At 39.6% G+C, this 22,169-nt stretch overlaps 1 protein-coding gene across 7 annotated transcripts in view; it reads left to right on the top strand.

The window, feature by feature from the left end:
- The window catches only part of NPNT (nephronectin), a 76,242-nt gene that overhangs the window by 36,803 nt on the left and 17,270 nt on the right, over nt 1-22,169 (top strand). For 4 of the 7 annotated variants that reach the window (XM_061164263.1, XM_061164262.1, XM_061164267.1 and 1 more), the window contains 6 exons: nt 2,502-2,594; nt 7,539-7,658; nt 8,975-9,094; nt 10,925-11,059; nt 11,365-11,487; nt 12,876-13,271. In XM_061164263.1, coding sequence (XP_061020246.1) covers nt 2,502-2,594; nt 7,539-7,658; nt 8,975-9,094; nt 10,925-11,059; nt 11,365-11,487; nt 12,876-13,271 — 987 coding nt within the window. Of the gene's footprint in view, nt 1-2,437; nt 2,595-7,538; nt 7,659-8,974; nt 9,095-10,924; nt 11,060-11,364; nt 11,488-12,875; nt 13,272-22,169 lie in introns of all 7 variants that reach the window. The other 3 variants (XM_061164266.1, XM_061164264.1, XM_061164269.1) reach the window with 2 other exon arrangements.

The following is a 22,169-nucleotide window of genomic DNA, read 5'->3' as shown; positions in this document are numbered from 1 at the left end:
GATTTGCACATGATAAGTGCACATGAAATATTTGCTTAGTGACTGTTTAATATCATGGTCCTTGGTCCTAACACCATAGGAACTGAAAGAGTTCCCTGGAGTTGTTTGGTATAGCTCTTTATGCTTTGCATCTGTGGACTGTTTGTCAGGGTCAGAGAGGCTGTTGCAGTGATCCAGGTGGAGACCAGAGAGCCCCAGAAATGTTGTTAAATATTAGAACTAAGTGTCTATATCTGCTACGTAACAAATTAACTTAGACTGATTTTATCCAGACCATACATTTTAATAAAATGGAAAACATTCCTCAGAGATATGAGAAATCAAGCAGTTTCTTTCTTTTTTTTTTTTTTTTTTTTAAAACCCAGGGTGTTTTTGTTTATTTTTCGGCCACACCATAAGGCATGTAGGATCTTAGTTCCCTGACCAGGGATCAAACCCGTGCCTCTTGCAATGGAAACACAGAGTCCTAACCAGTAGACCACCAGGGAATTCCCTGGTTTCTTTTTTCTTGAGGAGAGAAATGTTAAGAAGAGTTAGACTTGAAATAAATTTCCACAGAACTGGAAATTAGCATTTGATTAAAAGTAGGTTTTGGTATAGGGCAAAATTTATATCCACTAAAAATTGTGTTACAAGCTGTGTACTTTAAGAACGCACCCCTGGCGACTTGCTTGAACAGCTGAGTGAACAGCTTGAACGGATGACAGGCACTTAATGAGGCTTTCAGAGCTGCCGGGGCAGAAGAGCAGGGCAGGCCCACTTTGGTACTGGCCTAATTTAGAAGCCTTGGCACAAGATTAGTGTGAATCTGCTGGTCATGGCTTGTGCTTCCCTCTGGGTCACTCTCTGGATTTGCCATAGCCAGATCACATAGAAAATTGTAGGCGTGGATGTGACCATATTCATTCTAATCTGAACTCTGGCAAGAATTTTTTTTTTTCCAGCTTACTTTCTCTGGTAATTTTATTCATGAAGATTACCACCCCTTCCACCCACCTTGAGCCTCTGTACCCATACAAATCCCCTTTCTCCTCAGCCAATAAAGGATACTATTATAGATAATAGTGTTTTTATAACTTTCCCATTAGAGAATTATTTGGGGCATGTAATGTATCATATCATTGCATATTTTCAGGAATGAAAGACATCCTGCTGAATTTACAGTGTGCTTTACAGTATAATAATTTCAGAAGAAACAGTTCATAAATATCAGTTATGAATCTCTTGGCATGGTTTTTGTTTCAAATGTTGAATTCCTTATCCCAAGAAAAGAATTGGTATCTTGTACCAGGGAACCAGACAGTAAACTTTGGTAAGCTGCTACTGCTGCTAAGTCACTTCAGTCATGTCCGACTCTGTGCGACCCCATCCCTGGGATTCTCCAGGCAAGAACACTGGAATGGGTTGCCATTTCCTTCTCCAATGCATGAAAGTGAAAAGTGAAAGTGAAGTCGCTCAGCCATGTCCGACTCTTCATGACCCCATGGACTGCAGCCTACCAGGCTCCTTCGTCCATGGGATTTTCCAGGCAAGAGTACTGGAGTGGGGTGCCATTGCCTTCTCCGAATTAAGTCTAAATTGATTGCCTTCCTTAGCACAATAGTCGGAGTGTTTTAATACTAAGATTAAGGTAGTTTCTTAAGGCTTTATTTTTTGATTGACGTGCGGTTTCAACCCCAGAAACCAATATTCATTTAATTTGGAAATTTATCTGGCTATTAATAATGTGATAGTCTTGAAACAGGATGTGATTGCCTACTTTGGGACCTACTCATAATATTTTGGTAAGCTAATAATGACAACACCATTTTTTTTGCAGAAAGCTTCTAATGTATATTCTTTTTTTCCCCCAACCCTTGATATCTCAATCCTATCTGTGTCTGGGCAGGGTGTCTTACGTATATTCTAATTAAAAGTGACCGAAATGTGACATTAGTTCTTACACCTGAATGAATACATCAGTGGTCTATCATGTTACTTATTTAAATGAGATCTTTATGCAGATCATAAGTTTATGCATGATTATGTAAGGTTTTAAACGGTTGTACAACATACTAATATAGGAAAAGATATTAAGTTGGTCATTTAAGACCTAGATGTACCTAAACAGAGCAGGTTGATTATAGTCAATTTTTGTATAATCTTTGCGTTTTCTCTTCGTTGATGACTAAAATCATCTTTTTAAAAATGACCTCATAAAAATGGCCATCTCTTTTGTGTGTGTGCTTAAAAAAGTTGATATGAAGATGTGGATTGTTAACTTATAATGTTTGTGTGTTCTTCGGAAACAAGATGGCAGTGATAAATTTTAAGAAACACAGAAATTAAAACTGACGGAGAAGTCAGAAGAACTAGAAAGGTATTTTTGTAAAGTATCTAAAGCATTCTTTTTGAACTCCACCAACTTTATGTAATTGTTTAATGTATACTTGCAAAGATTTTTAGGGCTAAAATGACATCAGTTCAAAGTTGACTCTTATTACCTTCTTCCTGGTGTGAAGACGAACACCTCTACCCAACTCCTCTTGACCAAGGCAGTGAACAGCCTCTTTTACAGCCCCCGGATCATCAAGCCACAAGTGTGCCTTCAAGGGGTGAGCGTGCGTTACCTCAGGTGGCCTGCCCCCCACCTGCACGGCTTCCTGCGGTGTTGTCACTTCTGGCCGGGGTCCTGAAGGCTCGCCCCAGGAGCACCCAGTCCTCCGTGTCCTGAGCATGCGAAGCGAGTGGCAGGAATTGTCACCTGGTGCCAACTCTCTGTGCTCTGAAAAGCCTGGCGCCTCTGCTGTCCTTCCCCTGCCTCACGTACCCGTTGCCTTTCTTCTCTTCTGAGTTTCAAACTGTTTCTCGGAGAATCAGATGACAAAGTAGCTTCTGTTTTCTTACGTAGGCGAAGTCAGGAATTCCACAGCACCTGAGATCGGGGTTTTGATGACTTCTGCTGAATAGATTTTAGAAGTGTGCAAGTCCTCTTCCCCACCACCACATTTGGGGTGTAGAGTTTTAGGTCACCTGGAAATCAGACCATATGTTAGCTTCCCTCTTTTGGTGAACCAGCTTCCCTGGTGGCTCAGATGGTAAAGCGTCTGCCTGCAATGTGGGAGACCCAGGTTCAATCCCTAGGTTGGGAAGATGCCCTGGAGAAGGAAATGGCAACCCACTCCAGTACTCTTGCCTGAAAAATCTCATGGACTGAGGAGCCTGGTAGGCTACAGTCCGTGGGGTTGCAAAGAGTCAGACATGACTGAGTGACTTCACTTTCACTTTCTTGTGATATTAGAAAGTCTGAGTTCTGGTTACAGCACAGGCCGTAGGAGGCTCTGTCATCATGCTCAGTCATGTCTGACTCTTCGCAGTCCCATGGACTATAGCCCTGCAGGCTCCTCCGTCCATGAAATTTCCCAGGCAAGAATATTGGAGGGGGCTGCCATTTCCTACTCCAGGGGATCTTCCTGACCCAGCGATTGAACCCGTGTCTCTTGGATCTCCTGTATTGGCAGGCAGATTCTTTTACCACTAGCACCGCCTTGGAAGTCCCAAGTAGCTCTATATTTTGAGCAAATCTTAGCATACCAATTAATAATAGAGTAATTCCTGTTCTTTTCACCTGCAGGGCTGGTGTGAGAATAGAAACACCAAAAATATTAACATCTTCTTTAGGCTGGAAAGTTTTGTAGAAAAATTAAATGGCAGTATAACTTTACAGTATTTCTGAAAGACTTTTTTTCCTCCCTCATAAATTTAGAAACTTAGAATGACTGAATTAAATTCATTTAAATTATTGGTTACTGCCTGTGCTCATAGGGAACTTGATTTGGATCGAGAAATTAGGGCAATAGGATGAATTTCAGAATCATTGAAAATTTAAGGGTAAGAGTTATAACAGTTGACATACTGAGGTCTGTTTGCCTGTGACCTCTACTTGAGTCAGACAAAATGCAAAAGCTTATTAGACTTCTGAGGCATTGCATAGTTTAAGCCTCAAAGGAAGAAAAAGAAGGTCCAAATTACATTAAATGAATGAAAGATGATATTCCTTAAAAATCCATGGCATTATTTTACTCAATGAATCTCTTCCAGATTTTCAAGCTAATTTTCAGTGTCTGCATGCTAATAAAATTTCTGATTCGTTTTTCTTCCTGAAGTGTAATTATAATGCTATGCAGCTTGCATTTTTGTCCTGGACCAGCTCCTTCCCGCTTCCCTCCTCCCCCAATCCAAGCTCCTGAATTCACCCACTTGCTTAAATATACTCCTGACTGTAATAGACACTCCTTAAGAATTGTATATATAACAATATGAGTATTTGAATGTAAGTGGTTTAATTGTAAAGTTCTGTCCTTGATGTGATAAGATAGGTACATGATAGAAGTCATTCATCTTTTTATAATAGATTTTCCTTACGAAGTATATTACATTACAAACTTCTACAGAAAGAGCAAAATTTAAGTAAATTTAAAATAAAGACACAAGTTTTCTTTCCTACATTCTTTTGTCAGCTTCCAAGAGTGATCTGAGAAATGTGATCAAGGGGAATTTATAATCTGCTATAAATTATTATCTGCTATAATCTGCTATAATCTGTTCTTTATAATCTGCTAGTTATTGTAGGAGCCGTTCCTATAAATTGGAAGTGTCATTTTCAAATTTCTGACTTAATTTGATAGTAATAAAAATGTTACAAGGCCTATTACTCTAGAGATTTTGGAAGCAGGAAACGTCAACTCAATTTTATAAGGTCAATAAGAAAATAAGGTATTAGTTCCTCAGTCATATCCTACTGTTTGTGACACCATGGACTGTAGCCTGCCAGGCTCCTCTATCCATGGAATTATCCAGACAAGAATACTAGAGGGGTAGCCATTTCCTTTTCCGGGGAATCTTCCCAATCCAGGGATTGAACCCGAGTCTCCTGCATTGCAGGCAGAAATAAAGTACAATATAGTAATCATAGACTAGAAACTCTATAAAGAATATTGAGGAAAAGGAAGTTCATCACAGGACACCAGATGCTTTTAATCTTTTGAAGCGCCCTGCCTTAGAGTTCTAATATTTGGTAAATACTGAAAATCGTGGATAATTGTGGAATTCTATTTCATCATTTCTGCAGTGGTTTTGTAAGGGTCAGTGGGAAATTTTTAGGAGAGACTTTCGTGTGGCAGATGGGGTGATGGTGGCAATCATTGAGGACATGGACAGCGGCCAGCTGTCAGGGGGTGTCACCCAGCCTGTCACCAGCTGTTAGAATGCAGCTTTCTCAAATTGCTTTCAGCCTATTTGGATGCTTATGTGTCAATTTAATAATAGTAAAATAGCCAACACGTGTCTCCATATTTGCCCCCCTGAATACTGCATGTTTATTTCATTTTCCGTATCATTTCATAGGTGATTCTCAGGTTTGTTTGGGTCTTTTTTGTAGGAATTATGATATCTCACTGATTTTTCATTTCCTTTCAGTTTTATGATTCTTAACCCCTAAATGTATTTTTTGTTATGGGAAGGGAAAGGTAACTTTGATGGAAGACCACCAGCAACCCCAGTCTGAGTTGTAAAGACCCTCATGGCCATCCTCAGGGGCACTTTATTCACCAAGACTGGAGCGGCCTCAGCTGGGCGTCAGCTTTAGTTCATGGCCATAGTGTCTGCAGACATTTCCATTGGCTTAAATATGCCTTGTATATGAGCTGCCTGGTGCTATAAACATCTAGCCAATCCCATCAGGAACCCACAGAAGTTTCTGATGCTCTTTAAGAGTAAACCTAAGGGTTCTTAATTGACATGTTTTATATCCATCAATATACTTCTCTTGAGGTATGGAATTCAGTCTTACTCTATTTTTTCTTGTACTAATCTATTCCTGCTTAGTACAGAGGAATATTTAAATCACAAAGCCTTTCTCTTAATATATTCAGATTTAAATACTATTTACTATAATATCAGTCAGGGATTTATCAAAGCGAGGTGTGAATCTTCAGGGACACATTAGGCATCATAATTAACTCTTAGAACTTGAGAAAAGACTTTGACTCTAATTTTTAATAAATATTGAAATACAAGGTATAAGAATATAAGAAGTGGAATGAATTTCTTTCTGTCTTTTCTCATTGATTTTAAAATTTTACTAATTTTTAACAATTTTTTGCAAAGTAGTTTCTTTGAGGAAATTTTTTGAAAAATATTTTAATTATGATTCTGTTTTGAATATCCTTGACTGGGCAAGAGTGTATGAAGTTTAAAAATAAAGAAAGCCAGGAGATGATGAAGGTATCTGGTTTATTTATGTAACCTCCCCAGGCTTCACCCAGCTGGGGATCTGCTTACAGTTTTGTTAAGGTTAGAAAAAAGACTAAGTCGGCAAAATAGTTTTAAGTTGGTAAAATAGTTTTAAAATTTTTATATGAAATAACTATTTGATGGTTTTAAAAAACAATGTACTTAGTTACATTAAGTATATAAATATGTATAGATTTTTAATAAATGAGCAGGTCAGATTTAAATTTAGTTAGATTTGAAAACAACTTGTAACTAGATATATTTCCAATTTGATGACATGGATTAATAGATAATTAAATTAGGCTAATCAGGTGCCTTTGCTGGCAGTCCTGACAAAATAAACATGTCATATTTCTTTTTAATGAAATCTGTATTTGGGGCATTAGTGTTTCAGTGTATATTTGTCATGAGATTTATTTTCACTTGAGGCTGGAAAAGTATCACGTGAAGTTCATTAACTCCCTTCATATTGATATTTAAACCAGTAAACCTAAAATACAGGATGATAGTCCATTATGTATTGTCCATTTGTATTTCTATATGCCCTTCCTAACTGGAGAATGAATGAAAATAATGTTGGAGGATCTTTTTTTAAGTTTATTTTGTAATTCAAATGCTTTACTATAGTAGGAGACTGAAGCTTCTTCTTTAATCTGAGATCAATTTATAGACTGTGAATAAGAGGAACCTCAACAGTGATCACTCTAATTCATTGAGCTTCTATCCTTTTAAAAAAGAGTAGCCTTTCTTTAGGAAGGTCAAAGGAGTCTAATATTAAAAATCCGTATACTTTCTGTAAACTAAGATAGGTTCACACAGTATCTTCTTTAAACAGAGACAAGAAGAAATTGAAGTAGAGTGAATCTAGTAGTATAACCCCAGATATTTTGAGGATGTTGAAGTCAGATAGATGGTGTGTGCCCTGCTCTTTCTAGGGATGATAAACCATGTATGTGTCAGTGAGGAGAATCTCAACTGTCCTCTGTAAACAGAGATCACACGTTAGATTATTTAAGCCCCAGAAATTCACACAGCCTGCCATTGTTATAAAGCTTCCAGTCACCTTTGATAGGAGACTTTTCACGGCTCTAATGTAACCAGCATTAAAATGAAGACACTGTGAGCAAACAGTCTTATGTTTACGGCTGGTTACTGTAGCTTGATTGACTTTTTCCCTTCATTCTTCAGCATAGAGAAGCATTTTCAGTGGTTCACAGTGGTGTCGAGGTTTTGTCATCTTTCTGCTCCCACCCCGTTCTTTTCAGACCTAAACGAGTGTGGCCTGAAGCCGCGGCCCTGCAAGCACAGATGCATGAACACTTACGGCAGCTACAAGTGCTACTGTCTCAACGGATACATGCTTATGCCGGATGGGTCCTGCTCAAGTATGTCAAGAATCTTAACTGCTTTATAAGTGCTCTGGGCTTGACTGCACGCTGTGCCCTGCAAGTGTGTGAAAGTGGCCTCCTAACCCTCCTCCGAAGCAGGATGTGAGCGCGTGTTTGTATGTGTGCCTGAGGAATGGAAAACCAGGATGAGAGCTGCCCACTGTAGATGTCTAGCATTCTTTTACCATGGGTGCCAACGTCAAACTGATTTGGAAATGGTCTTCTGATGTTATTCCTAGCACACTTCCCCCTGTCTTCCATCTGGTTTTAGAACTGTTCCATGTAGAAAAAGAACCTTGGTGACCATTTGAGGACTGTTGTGCTCTCCATAAGGCTGGACAGTAAACTGTTGGCTGGTAGGGAATCCACCCAGCCTAGTTATTGAGTATAAACCACCCATAAGTACCCACTCACTTTAGTTTTATATTTCTTGATAATAGTCTGAAGGCTAAGTTATGACTTTTTTCTTGAAAAACCATAGTTCAAATGAAAAAAAAAAAAGCTTAAAATAACTTAAAAGTAGATTTCACATGTGTCTTTGTAAAAAAGAAATGGATGATGTTTCCTACTATCATTTGGATGTGTTTTATAAATGGACAATGGCCTAAAATTCTCTGCAGGCTGAATGTTGAATTGAGGTTGTGGTTATAGGATATCTAATAGTTAATGACTTGAATTTTATTTTTACTGAACTATCAGCTAGATCAGTTAATTATCAGTAGGTATCAGCTATCTCTAATTGGATTGCATTTTATAAAATAAAAAGGTTAGCTAATTTTATTTATCATTTCATATTTACCATGGAACTTTTTGCAGTGAGGCGAGTTTATGCTTATGAACAAGTGGGAGGGATGCTAGAATCCTCTGTCCTTGTACAACTCACTGGGAAATGTGCTGTACCTGGAGACATTTAAGGGATGGTTGAGACACTTACTTGGATATTTTAGCTAAGACCAGCACTTAATATGAGTAATCTGGAAAAATAACCTCAATTTTCTATTTGGCTTGGCCACTGGAAAAATTTCCAGATAATTTTTCTAAGTTTTACATTTGTCTTTTAGTTCTTCAGATGCATTAAGGGTCTTCCCCAGATACTAACAAAACTGGTTCACTTCTTAATCACCTCTGAGGGAAGAAGGTCTCTGTGTCCTTCCTCCTATTTTTGACTTTTTTTTAGATTGTTGGAGCATTAAGCCCGTTTTGTCTTCATTGTTGATTCAGTGTCACTGATTTCAGGATAAGTAGAAAACCGTTATTTTAGGTCCCAGGCACGCGCTCTGTCTCTCTGAGTCAGACAGTCACTGTCTTTCCAGGTGCCCTGACATGCTCCATGGCAAACTGTCAGTATGGCTGTGATGTTGTCAAAGGTCAAATCCGGTGCAAGTGCCCGTCTCCTGGCCTCCAGCTGGCCCCTGATGGGAGGACCTGTGTGGGTGAGTTGTAAGACCAAGCATCTCTGTCAGCAGCCTCTTGAGGGTAAGGAAGAAAATGAAATGTGATGGAGGGAAGGGAAAAGGGCAATTAAATAACATCAGGTAATTAGTTGCCTTTGAGAGGATATCACATGTCTCACAGGGGGACCTCCTCTCTCTCTGAAAACCTTGTGAGGGACAGGAGGAAGTTTCAGGCAGAGGAAACCGCATGTGCAGAGGAAATGAAGTTTAGAGGGAGCAGAGTGTTCAGAGAACAAGAAAAGCTCAGTATTTCTAGGACATACGAGGCAGTGAGTGTTGACGCGGAGCAGGTAGACAGGGCCAGACTGCATGTACTGCGCTCAAGGATTCAATTTTTTTCCCCTGTAAATTAGGAAGGTGGTAAAGATAAGAGTGTGGGCTTCGATTTCAAACCAGGCTCTGTCATAGACTTGATATGTAACCTTAGGTAAGAGACTTCCTTTCTTTGAGCTTGAGTCTTCTCATTTTTAAAATGGGAGTAATGCCACATGGAACCCTTGTGAGGACTGAATGAGATCATGGATGCAAAGAGCTTAGCATCTAGTAAGTTAACCTTGTAGTACCCTGCATGTAGTAAGCACTGAGTGAATGGAGGCGTTTGGGGTCTTGAGAGGTATTTATTGAGTACTCTCTATATCCCAGATCCTGTTAAGTACTAGGCTGTAATGGACAGACCAGATTTTAATCCTTACAAAACCTATATTTTAATGGGAGAGACAGAAAAGAAAGAAATATCCAGTGAAATTACAAACAATACCAACTGTTAATATGAGGTACTAAGAGAGTGAAAAACAGAAAGGATCTGTTTTAGAAAATAATGGTCAAGAGAGTCATAAAGTAAGGCCTGGACTGCTGGCCATGTGAAGAATCAGCCAAGCAGGTGAGCATGTTAGAGAGCACTGCAGTGAAAGAGAGGCTGACTTTGAGGTTTGAAAAGAAAGAAGACCATACCCTTAACTTCACAGTATGAGGGGTAATGGCTTAAGATACAGTCAGTGAGAGAGGTGAGGACTGTTTATTACAGGGTCACCAAAGACGTGGTGAGGAATGGATTCAGAAAGCAAGTAGAAACAGTTGAGAGTTTGGAGCTTGGCAACAATCCCCTTAGGTCTCGAGAGTGAAAGTCGCTCAGTCATGTCCAACTCTTTGCGACTCTATGGACTGTAACCTGCCAGGCTCCTCTGTCCATGGAATTCTTCAGGCAAGAACACTGGAGTGGGTAGACATTCCCTCTCCAGGAGATCAAACCCAGGTCTCCCTCATTGCAGGCGGATTCTTTACCATCTGAGCTACCAGGGAAGCCCTCTTATGTCTTAATAAAATCATTTGTTGGCAATTGAGTGGGAATGCTTTGGAGGGGGAAAGATTGGCAGAGGAAAGGCCAGTTTGGAGGTTCCTATAATAGTCTATCCTGGGAGAGCTTGAACTATGGTCATGGCAGTAGGTGAAGAGCAGAGTAAATGAGTTCACAGAATTTACCAGAGAAAGAAACAGCTGGGCTCGATGATTTGGAGGTTAAGGGAAATAGGGTTGTCAAGGATGACTCACGTTTCTAGTTCGAGCTCGCAGGGGGATACAGGTGTAGTGCCTCCTGTGATGTGGTACAAGAGGAGGACAGCTTGGGTTGGAAGGATGAATTGAAATTTGGAGATACAGAATTTATGTTGCCTGCCAGGGCAACCAGCCGGATGACATTTATGATGAGCCATTACGTCAGGCAACCGTTGGCAGTTAATTGTTTATTTTAAAATCTACTCCACTTGAACATGCGGTGCTCTTCCTAAAATGCAGTTGGCTTCTGTTTTCTAGACATTGATGAATGTGCTACTGGAAGAGCCTCCTGCCCCAGATACAGGCAGTGTGTGAACACTTTTGGGAGTTACATCTGCAAATGTCATAAAGGCTTCGACCTCATGTACATAGGAGGCAAATACCAATGTCACGGTAATAAACCCCAACCATTTCATTGTGTTGTTTTTTCCTCTGGAGCGGAAAGATCTCTTAATTATGATGACGACTGGGATGTCAAGGGCACAGGAGGTTACTGGCAATTAAATTAAGCAGACGTGAAATTCAAACTCTGGTAGTTCTGGATGCAAATGTACTTTATTTCTTCCCTTTATCTGCGATTTTACGTGAACCTTCACATTGCAAAAAAGAGACCTTTTTTTTTGGAAACTATGTATTTTTTGTGAGTCATTGTATTTATCTCCTAAATAAACCTCTTCTTTTCCTACTTCCTGATGCAGATATAGATGAATGCTCCCTTGGGCAGTACCAGTGCAGCAGCTTTGCGCGATGTTACAACATACACGGGTCCTACAAGTGTAAATGTAAAGACGGATACCAGGGCGATGGACTGAATTGTGTGTGTGAGTCATGCTTCTCTCTCAGCTCTGAATTCCAGCAGGAAATACAGGGTTACACAAAGGCCACTGCTAGAGAAGATAAGGAACAAGATTAATTATCAAAGAAATATCGTTTTTCTTAGCTAGTAAAACTAGTCTGTGATTTCCACAAATAAAAATCACTTGCTCAGGTGTTTTAAAAAATTAAAAGACTCAAGGATAGACTCTAATCTTAAAAAAGCATTCAGTTCCTTGACTAAACTCTCTCAATAGCTTCTCTTTAGCTGGTAAGACATTTTAGAGCCCTTCCTGAGAATTTGATTTTGTTATAATCAGAAATAAATGTATATTTATCATTATCATTAAATTATAATGATGGGATAATCTGAACATTTTGTACATTTTTATTCTTCTGGTTTATGCCTCCAATTCTATAAAAAAAAGCATTTCTGTATTTTCTCTATGTTCAGAACTGTTCCCCTTTTTAAAACTTTATACATTCTATTTGTAGTATGGCTATGTTAGTAGATAAACATGGAAAAAAATACCCTCCAAAATGAAAGTTTCACAAACCAAAGGCCACAATTTAGCATATATTTCATGCAGCAATAGATAAATTAAAAATTTCTGTAGTAAAATATTTACTGAAGACCATGGGGCATAAAATCAGGATTAAAGGATTTTTGAAGGGTGGTCATGTAGTTATACTCCCAGTCTGGAGTAGATCATTCCAGGAAGATTAAATATTAATTCCTTTTGGTGAATACAATCAAGGACAAAGTTTTCCACAGACGATTTTCATGATCTCTGGACATTTTTCTAAAAAGCAATTGTATAAATTAGTAAAGGAGAAGGAAAACTAAATATAAAACAATAAATAGAACACTTAGTGAGAATGTGTTTGTGTGAATTGAATTTATATAAAGTGTGGAAGAGAAAAGTATTAGTCTTTAGACAATTCTAAACATGATTTTATATTGCTAATTATACAGGTACCATGGGGGCATTTAACATTGACTCTAAATATACATTTCTCATACTTTAAAATTTTAGAATATCTCCACATTTAAAAAAAATATCTCATTGATTCTTGTTTCTTTCTACTTTACAAATACTTAACTGTGTTTCAATACATTTCACTATAGAAACACAATAATAATTCTTGTATACATCTGCCAGATATGTTTATGTGATATGTGTTTATAAGTATATATATGTATATATTATATATATACACATTAGTATTTGCTTTTTTTTTAAACAGTGTGACATACATTAGGGGAATAATCTAAATGCAAAAAGTAAGCCTCATTGGCATGAGGTATTTTGATGGGTTTGTTTTTTACAATTCGATATCTTTCTTTTTAAGGAGAGATGGTTATGCACTAATTGAAATATATTTACTCTTCTAGATATTCCAAGAGTAATGATTGAACCTTCAGGTCCTATTCATGTACCAAAGGGAAATGGTACCATCTCAAAGGGCGATGGAGGACACAGTAATTGGATTCCTGATGTCAGAAGCACTAGGTGGCCTCTGAAGACACCGTACATGCCTCCTGTCATTACCGACAGGCCCGCTTCTAAGCCAACAGCAAGGCCTACACCAAGGCCAATGCCAGAGCCTACACCCCCTCCACCCCCACCCCCACCCACCGAGCTCAGAACACCTCCGCCAGCAACAGCCTCGGAAAGACCGGCCACCAGACTCACAACCGTGCCACCAGTCGCCACCACAGCGCCCAGAGAGATTACGGTTGACAACAGGATACAGACGGACCCTCAGAAACCGCGAGGAGATGTATTCAGTGAGTCATAAATGCTGCCACACTTGGGGGGATTTTTTTCCTGGTTTTTCTGAGATGTAACTGACATGCAGCATTGTAGGAGTTTAAGGACGTGCAGCCTAGTGGTTTGACTTATCCTCTGCTCTACTTAGTCGCTCAGCTGTGTCCAGCTCTCTGCGACCCCATGGACTGTAGCCCGCCAGGTTCCTCTGTCTCTGGGGATTCTCCAGGCAAGAATACTGGAGTGGGTTGTCATGCCCTTCTCCAGGGGATCTTCCCAATCCAGAGATTGAACCCAGGTCTTCTGCCCACTTTTTAATTGAATTATTGGGTGGTTTTTTTTGTTTTTTTTTTTCGCTATGAAGTTATATGAGTTTCCTGTATATTTTAGATACTAACCCCTTGCTACATGTATGGTTTGCAAATATTTTTCCTCGTCTGTTCATTCTGTTGATGGTTTCTTTTGCTGTGTGGAAGCTTTCTGATGTCATCCTGCTTATTATTTTCTTGCTTGTGCTTTAGGTCCCATCAAAGGAAATCATTGCCAAGACCCATGTTGAGGAACTTTCTTCCTGTTTTCTTCTAGGAGTTTTGTGGTTTCAGGTCTTTTGTTCAAGTCTTTAATTCATTTCAAGCTAATTTTTGTGGGTAGTATAAGATAAGGGTCTAGATTCATTCTTTTACCTGTGATTATCCAGTTTTCCCAGCACCATTTATAAAGAGACTGAAGTATTCTTGGGTCCCTTGTCAAATGTTATTTGACCTTATGTGCTTGGGTTTATTTTTGAGCTCCTGATTTTGTTCCATTGGTCTAAATGTCTCTTTTTATGCCAGTACCGTGCTGTTTGATGACTGTATCTTTCTAGTATAGCTTAAAGTCAAGAAGTGTGTGCCTACCACCCTGTTCTTCTTTCTCAGGATTGCTTTGGCTGTTTGTGGTCTTTTGTGTTAGCCACAGGCCATGTCTTGAATAAGAATTAGTTATACATAGTATAAGTCATATATCCCTGTTGTTACATATTATAAAGGGCTATATGAAAGCCTGCCAATTGGGCAACTAAGAATGTGAGTGGAAATGGAAAGAATAAGTAGATCGTAGCTCCTATTCAGTATGAGAATTCTCCTAACCTATTCATTTACTTGAAAACTTTCAGAGATGGGGAGCTTAATATAGCACATGCCATTTAACTTTTAATCTAAGTGTTCATTCATTCAACCAATAAACATTTTCAGTACATTTTAGAATGGCAGGCCCTGTATTAGGTACTGGTACGAAGGTAAAATAGAAAAGCATATACTCTGATGGAAAAGACAGTTGCCTGAAGATAACTGTAGTACTTAGTGGGAGATCAGTGGAGGTAGAGAAGAGGGGTACCTAACTGGCCAGGGACAGTGTGGGGAATGGGGAGGCTTCTTGAGTGAAAGGGGGCAGAGGGGATTAAAAAAAAGGGAGGCATGGTTCACGGGCACAGCACAACAGAGGCACAAGGGTAGGAAGCAGCATAGCATTTGCAATAAACCACCAACAAACTGGCGGGTTGGGCCAAGGATTGATGAGAAAAACTGGCCAACTACCCCTTGTATTTACTGTAAACTGGTGGTTAGATCTAGACGGCAGCCAGGTTGGATTCAAGATTCCAGATTTTTAGTGGATGTCAACGGAGATAGAGACTCTAGGTAAAGAAGTTTTGAAAGGGGAGACGAGGTTGTCCCCTTATTACTAGAACAAAATTTGCTTTGTTCAACCTCTTTTTGAACCTTTTAATGTGTTCTTTTTTTTTTTAAAGTCTCTCTTCCCATTATTCCTCTCTATACCAACACACATATGAATTTAAAAATAACACTGAAGTTCTCCCATAGGATTTAGCAGGATAAAACTGGGCAGATGCAGGGCTTCAGTGATGTTTGAGAGCACTCGTTCTAAGAGAGTGTGATCTTAAAGACATGCCCTCAGAAAGAATTACCTTGATCCCATGCCAAGGCTGTTGGATGCTGGAGATAGCGTGGCTGCTTTGGGATACTCCTGCCAAAAATTAAATTCCACTGTCAGGTCATCTTCAGTCATAGTTGCTGGTTAAATTAGCATGGATGAGGATATTTTGGAAACTTCTTAATTTGCTGTCTGGAGACTATAGCATATATTCCAAGTAAGGGAGTGGTTCTAAGATTTTAATTCAGAACAAACAACTGGGATTCAATTCCTTGTGAAAACAGAGGAACCTTAGCACTATTTTAGTTCAACACCATTTATTCATGGGATATTTTCTTCATTTCCAGCATAATAATTTCTTGCTGTTGTTGTTGTTTAGTCACTAAATTGTGTCTGACTGTTTGCAGCCTCATAGACCGCAGCATATCCAGCCTCCCTGTCCCTCACTGTCTCCTGGAGTTTGCCTAAGTTCATAATTTCTTAAGCCATCCTTATTCTCCACTGGTCTGAGAACAGACTTTGGCTCTCCTCATTTCATGAATTTTCAGGTGATGTTAGTTACAGGCACTGTTGCGCAGTCTCCAAATAGCCCCTTACTTCAACTGTATTTTTCTTTACATTGAAAGATACATATGTTTAAGGGAAGAGGTGGTTAAACAGAACTTTTCTTTATAATATGAAATGTTTAGATGTGTATGCATGGGTAGGTATGTATTGTCCCCCAAGAAAAGACTATAAAGATATTCTAAAAGGAAACCAAAGAAGAAGAAAACTATAACCCATAGTTTACACCTCTTCAGTATTGTCAGGTCTTGAGGGCTGATGGACACAGCCCTCATTGATCATTGTCTCCAGACCCCATCTTAGGAAGTTACACAACTGTTTTCTTGTGAACAGTTTCTTCTTTTATGAACAGCAATTCCTGCTCATAAATCTTTTCTTAGAAATACAACTTTTTAACCTATTTCACAATCTTTTTGCCTTGTCCTTTAAACATTCTTTGCTTCCACAGTCTGTCTTAAAACACAGGGTCCAAAGATACATAATAGTCAGATCTGAGCTGGTTACAAGGGACATTTTTAAAACATGTTCTTCTAATCTAAATCTTTCCCCTTGGTTGCCAGGTATGTTATAGTGCAGATTTATGGGCAGGTATTTACTCACCAGGTGTTTTCCCCTTAGGTAGGTCGTATAATGCCTGGTACATAGTAGGCTCTGAAAAATATTTGTTGAATGAAGTGAAATGGATTTTTGTATTGGATTAAACTATTTCTCAACTATTCAATAGACTATTGATTCTTATAGTCTATCCTCAAATAATCTATTTCAGACTTATGCTCTTTCTCTTAGGCTGATGAAGCTTAATGTAGCTTTTAAAATAAAACATTCTCTGGAAAACTAAATCTAATATACTTCTAAATTTTTAAGCATGATGTTGAAAAACAGTCAAAAGACATTGGAAAAGAATATAAGACTGAGGCATATGAGAATGAGAGGTTTTTAGCTACTGTTGAGGATAGAATACATTGAATCAGAAGATACGGTTTTGATTCTCATCTCTATTATGTATGAGTTCAGTGACTTTGAACAGATTACTGTTATCTACCTGAATGTTCTCATCTGTTAAATGGCAGTGGTATTTAACATTCTCATAGAGTGCTTCAGGGATCAAACATAATACAAATAAAAATGTTTGTGAATTATTAAATACTATGAAATGTAAAAGATTGCTGTATTTTATAGGAATGACTGTGATGGGGAGTATTTAAATATGTGATTAAGACAATAACTTTTATGTGTGATTTGGAATATTAAGCATGTGTGTTTTAAAAATTTCAATGTGAGGAACCCTAGGTTTTTTAGATTGTGTGAACAGAATTATAGTCAGATATATTTGCAGGACTAGCCCTAGCGTGATTTAAGCAACACTGAAGTTACCTGATGGGCTTCCCTGGTGGCTCAGATGGTAAAGAATCTGCTTGCAATGCAGGAGATCTGAGTTCGATCCCTGGGTTGGGAAGATCCCCTGGAGAAGGAAATGGCAACCCAGTCTAGTATTCTTGCCTGGAGGATCCCATGGACAGAGGAGCCTGGTGAGCTACAGTCTTCGGGGCTGCAAAGAGCTGCGCACGACTGAGGGACTAACACTTTCATTTTCAAAGTTACCTGATACAGCATGAAATTCTTGTTCCTCCACTAATGGGACAGATGGATGCTTTTCAAAGTGTGTTTCACAGAACATTAGTTTTCTGGGATATTAGGCAAGTGTATACCTAAAAAGTTTCTGAGGCTGAATAAATTGAGATCCTATGTTTAGATCATGGCATCTGGTCCCATCACCTCATGGGAAATAGATGGGGAGACAGTGGAAACAGTGTCAGACTTTATTTTTTTGGGCTCCAAAATCACTGCAGATGGTGACTGCAGCCATGAAATTAAAAGATGCTTACTCCTTGGAAGGAAAGTTATGACCAACCTATATAGCATATTAAAAAGCAGAGACATTACTTTGCCAACAAAGGTCCGTCTAGTCAAGGCTGTGGTTTTTCCAGTGGTCATGTATGGATGTGAGAGTTGGACTGTGAAGAAAGCTAAGCGCCGAAAAATTGATGCTTTTGGACTGTGGTGTTGAAGAAGACTCTTGAGAGTCCCTTGGACTGCAAGGAGATCCAACCAGTCCATCCTGAAGGAGATAAGTCCTGGGTGTTCATTGGAAGGACTGATGCTGAAGCTAAAACTCCAGTACTTTGGCCACCTTACGCAAAGAGTTGATGTATTGGAAAAGACCCTGATTCTGGGAGGGATTGGGGGCAGGAGGAGGAGGGGAAGACAGAGGATGAGATGGCTGGATGGCATCACCGACTCGATGGGCATGAGTTTGAGTCAACTCCGGGAGTTTGTGACTGACAGGGAGGCCTGGCGTGCTGCAATTCACGGGGTCGCAAAGAGTCGGACACGACTGAGCGACTGAACTGATGTTTAGTCAGGGCTTCCCAGGTGACACAGTGGTGAAGAATCTGCCTGCCAACGCAGGAGACACAAAAGATTCAGGTTCCATCTCTGGGTTGAGAAGATCCCCTGGAGGAGGAAATGGCAAGCCATTCCAGTATTGTTGCTTGGGAAATCCCATGGACAGAGGAGCCTGGTGGGCTACAGTCCATGGGGTCACAAAGAGTCGGACATGACTGAGCAACTGAGTAAGCCTGCAGGTTTAGTCAACTTAAATAGGTTTGTTAAGTGTAGGACTTTTCAATATGCTAGTGGTCATTTTGAATCTCTTGGAGAGGCATATAATGTGCATCATTTCCCAAATGGATTTAACCATGGGATTATTTAACTGTTGGGATCAGAGTTCATTATAGCCCACTTCAGATCAGGCTCGGCTGAACTAAGACTTACAGAGACCACACACCCAATAGCCCTCTCCCATTAGCTCTCATTTGCGTGGTTTCTAAAACCAGTGGGTCGATCTTGGACTCAAAGAGCCTGGTGGGGATGTAGTAAGGAGGTGTAGGGAGGACAGAAAATTACTGGGCAGACTTAGAGCAAGAAAGGCAGATTTAACTGGTGGGCTGCCTGCCTGGATACCAGAGGTATGCTGCAGGGAGTTGCTAAAAGGTTGAAGACCAAGTGAACACCAAAGACAAAAATCTGGTATCAGAGCAGGTAGGAGATATCCCAGAGCAGAGAAAAAAAGAAAAACAGTATATAGAATACAAAGTAAAGGACGTTAGGGAAAAATGCAATTCCAGTCTAGCAATACAGTGAAATATTATACATTGATATCTTTTTTCTAAAAAATGTTCACTGACTTGGAAAAGTACTTATTTTATAAAAATGTTAAGTGAAAGAGAATATACAGAACTGGGTATACCATTTGACCCCAGTTAGGTATAAAATACACATCTTCCCATGTCTGGGTGAATACAAAAGTCTGGAAGAAAAAAAGACCAAAATAGTAACCATGGATCTATCCAGTTGTTGATGTTTGGGGTGATTGTCGTTGTTTTTTTGTTATCCTCATTCAGTGATTTTTAATCTTCCCATTCCCACTGTCACTGATCACAGTAATTTATTGTAACAGTCATTCCTTAGGAGAGGATAGTGGTTGCTGTTCAGTCACTAAGTCGTGTGCAACTCTTTGCGACCAACCCCAAGCATGCCAGGCGTCCCTGTCCCTCATTGACTTCTGTAGAATCCCACTCTCCCAGCAAGAGAGTTTTGTGTTTTGAAAAAGTACCCCAGGGAATGTTGATGGTGAATCATGTTAACTTTATTAGAACTTGCTGGTTTTTACCAACCCAATCAAAGTTTGGTTAACTTCTATTTTTAACCTTTTAAAATTTCTTTATAATTGAGCATGTCAGATTTGTCCAGTTTTAGCTAGAAAGCTCTGCAAGGAATATAATAGCACTGGGATCAGGAAGTAGATTTTTCTCAGAATGTTATCAGAAGCCCAGTTGAACCAGAGTAACTTAGGGTACTTATTTAAGATGTCGAGTCCTAATCCACACATTAACTAAATTGGACTTTCTGGGGAGGCATGTTTCAGTCTTCAGTGTGTATAAATCAGACAGAGACTGTGTTAAAAATGAAAACTTTGATTCAGTGGGTCTAGGTGAGGATCTGAGATTCTGCATGTTTCACAAGCTCACAAGTAAGGAACACTGCTGATCGGCCGACTGCGCTGAAGATTGGTGGTGGTGGTTTAGTCTCTAAGTCCTGTCCAACTCTTGCGACCCCATGGACTGTAGCCTGCCAGGCTCCTCTGTCCATGGGATTCTCCAGGCAAGAAGACTGGAGGAGGTTGCCATTTCCTCCTCCAGGGGATCTTCCTGACCCAAGAATCAAACCCAAGTCTCCTGCATTGCAGGCAAGTTCTTTACCAAAGAGTAGGGCTCCCTAAAACACAATGACAACTCAATACAGCAGAACATGCCTTGAATGGAGACAAAGCCAGCTGTGGGTTGTTCCACATGCAGTGCAGGAGATTCAGGTTTTATCCTGGGTCTGGAAGGTCCCTGGAGGAGGGTATGGCAACCCATTCCAGTCTACTTGCCTGGAGAAGCCCATGGAGAGAGGAGCCTGGTAGGCTACAGTTCATGGAGTCGCAAAGATTTGGACATGACTGAGCAACGGAGCGTGCACACATGGGTTGTTTAAAATCTAACACTTGTGCCTAAAACATAGCATACAGCATCTGGGCCATATCAAGAAGGAAAGTGTTGCAGAATAAAGATTATGGAATATAATGTAATATGTATCAGGGGCTTTTAAGAGTGGCCATATCAGAAAACCAGATTCATTGTTGCTGTAATATTCTAGATCATGACTGTGTGTTGAAATTCCAAGCACCATCAGTAAGACAGAGTTGTTTGCACTTTAATGATTGCTGCTTGGCTACCTCCTGTCCACAAGCTCTTTCTCTCTTTTCCCTTTTACGGATTTTACAGAGTCTGTGGCTGGTGTGATCACATTGTTCCATAGTCATGGAAATATGATCTCTTTTCTGATTCTGTGTGGTGATGAGTAAAAAGATTGTTTCTGCTGAGGGGTGAAAAGGTCTTCAAACTAGTTTGCTTTCTAGTAGACCGTAAGGCCTAGAGAGACCCTGGGAAGATGCCTGGCATCTCCCTGAAGATGAAATTTCAGCAAATGTTTTGAAGGACGGCTTGAAGGTCAGGATCGAGTGCTGCGAATTCTGAAAGTTTTCAAGGCATTTTATTTATATTTTAATTGGATCCTGTGATGTCTGTCAAAAAAAAAGCTCTCTCTGGAAGGTATAAATTGAGTTCTTGGTGAACATGACCAAAGTCAGAGATCAGATTTTTTGTGGCGTCGCTGTACACATTTAGAGTTGTAATGAAAAATACTATGCTCACAGCCACTCTGTGATTTGCAGCATGTTTGTTTTTTTCTATTTATTTTTATTAGTTGGAGGCTAATTACTTTACAATATTGTAGTGGTTTTTGCCATACATTGACATGAATCAGCCATGGATTTACATGTATTCCCTATCCCCCCCTCCCACCTTCCTCCCCACCTGATCCCTCTGGGTCTTCCCAGTGCACCAGCCCCGAGCACTTGTCTCATGCATCCAACCTGGGCTGGTGATCTGTTTCACCCTTGATAATATACAAGTTTCAATGCTGTTCTCTCAAAACATCCCACCCTCGCCTTCTCCCACAGAGTCCAAAAGTCTGTTCTGTACATCTGTGTCTCTTTTTCTGTTTTGTATATAGGGTTATCGTTACCATCTTTCTAAATTCCATATATATGTGTTAGTATACTGTATTGGTCTTTATCTTTCAAGCTTACTTCACTCTGTATAATGGGCTCCAGTTTCATCCATCTCATTAGAACTGATTCAAATGAATTCTTTTTTATGGCTGAGTAATATTCCATGGTGTATATGTACCACAGCTTCCTTATCCGTTCGTCTGCTGATGGGCATCTAGGTTGCTTCCAGTCCTGGCTATTATAAACAGTGCTGCGATGAACATTGGGGTGCACGATTTGCAGCATGTTATGAAATCTTGCTGTGCCTTGGTTTCCTTATCTGTAAGTGGGGATAATAACAGTATCTGCTTCATCTGGCGGTTGTGAAAATCAGGTCAGAGAGTGCTTGTAAAAACTCTACCATAGTGTTTGGCATACAATAAGAACTCAATACCCAAAAGCTGTACCACTTCTATTGATATTGTTGAATTCATTTACATGGTAATGAAAACATTTCCCACTTAACTTATAAAAACACAGCCTTATTTTGTGTGCTAGTTTTGAGCTTATATTTTTCTGATGCTTTTTTATCATGTTTCATTACTTTACTTATGACCAAATAATTGGAATATCCTGTTTTATTTTTTTAGGTATTTATGGTACCTAATTGAACAGTGGTAATGTTAAAACAGAGACAGTATCACCTCAACTTCTTTACTGAGCAAATAGTGATGACAGCCTTTGCAGAGATGAGTCTATCTAGATGGGA

This window comes from Dama dama, chromosome 17, assembly GCF_033118175.1.
Source record: "Dama dama isolate Ldn47 chromosome 17, ASM3311817v1, whole genome shotgun sequence".
NCBI lineage: Eukaryota > Metazoa > Chordata > Mammalia > Artiodactyla > Cervidae > Dama > Dama dama.
This window is presented reverse-complemented; position numbering and strand designations above follow the sequence as displayed.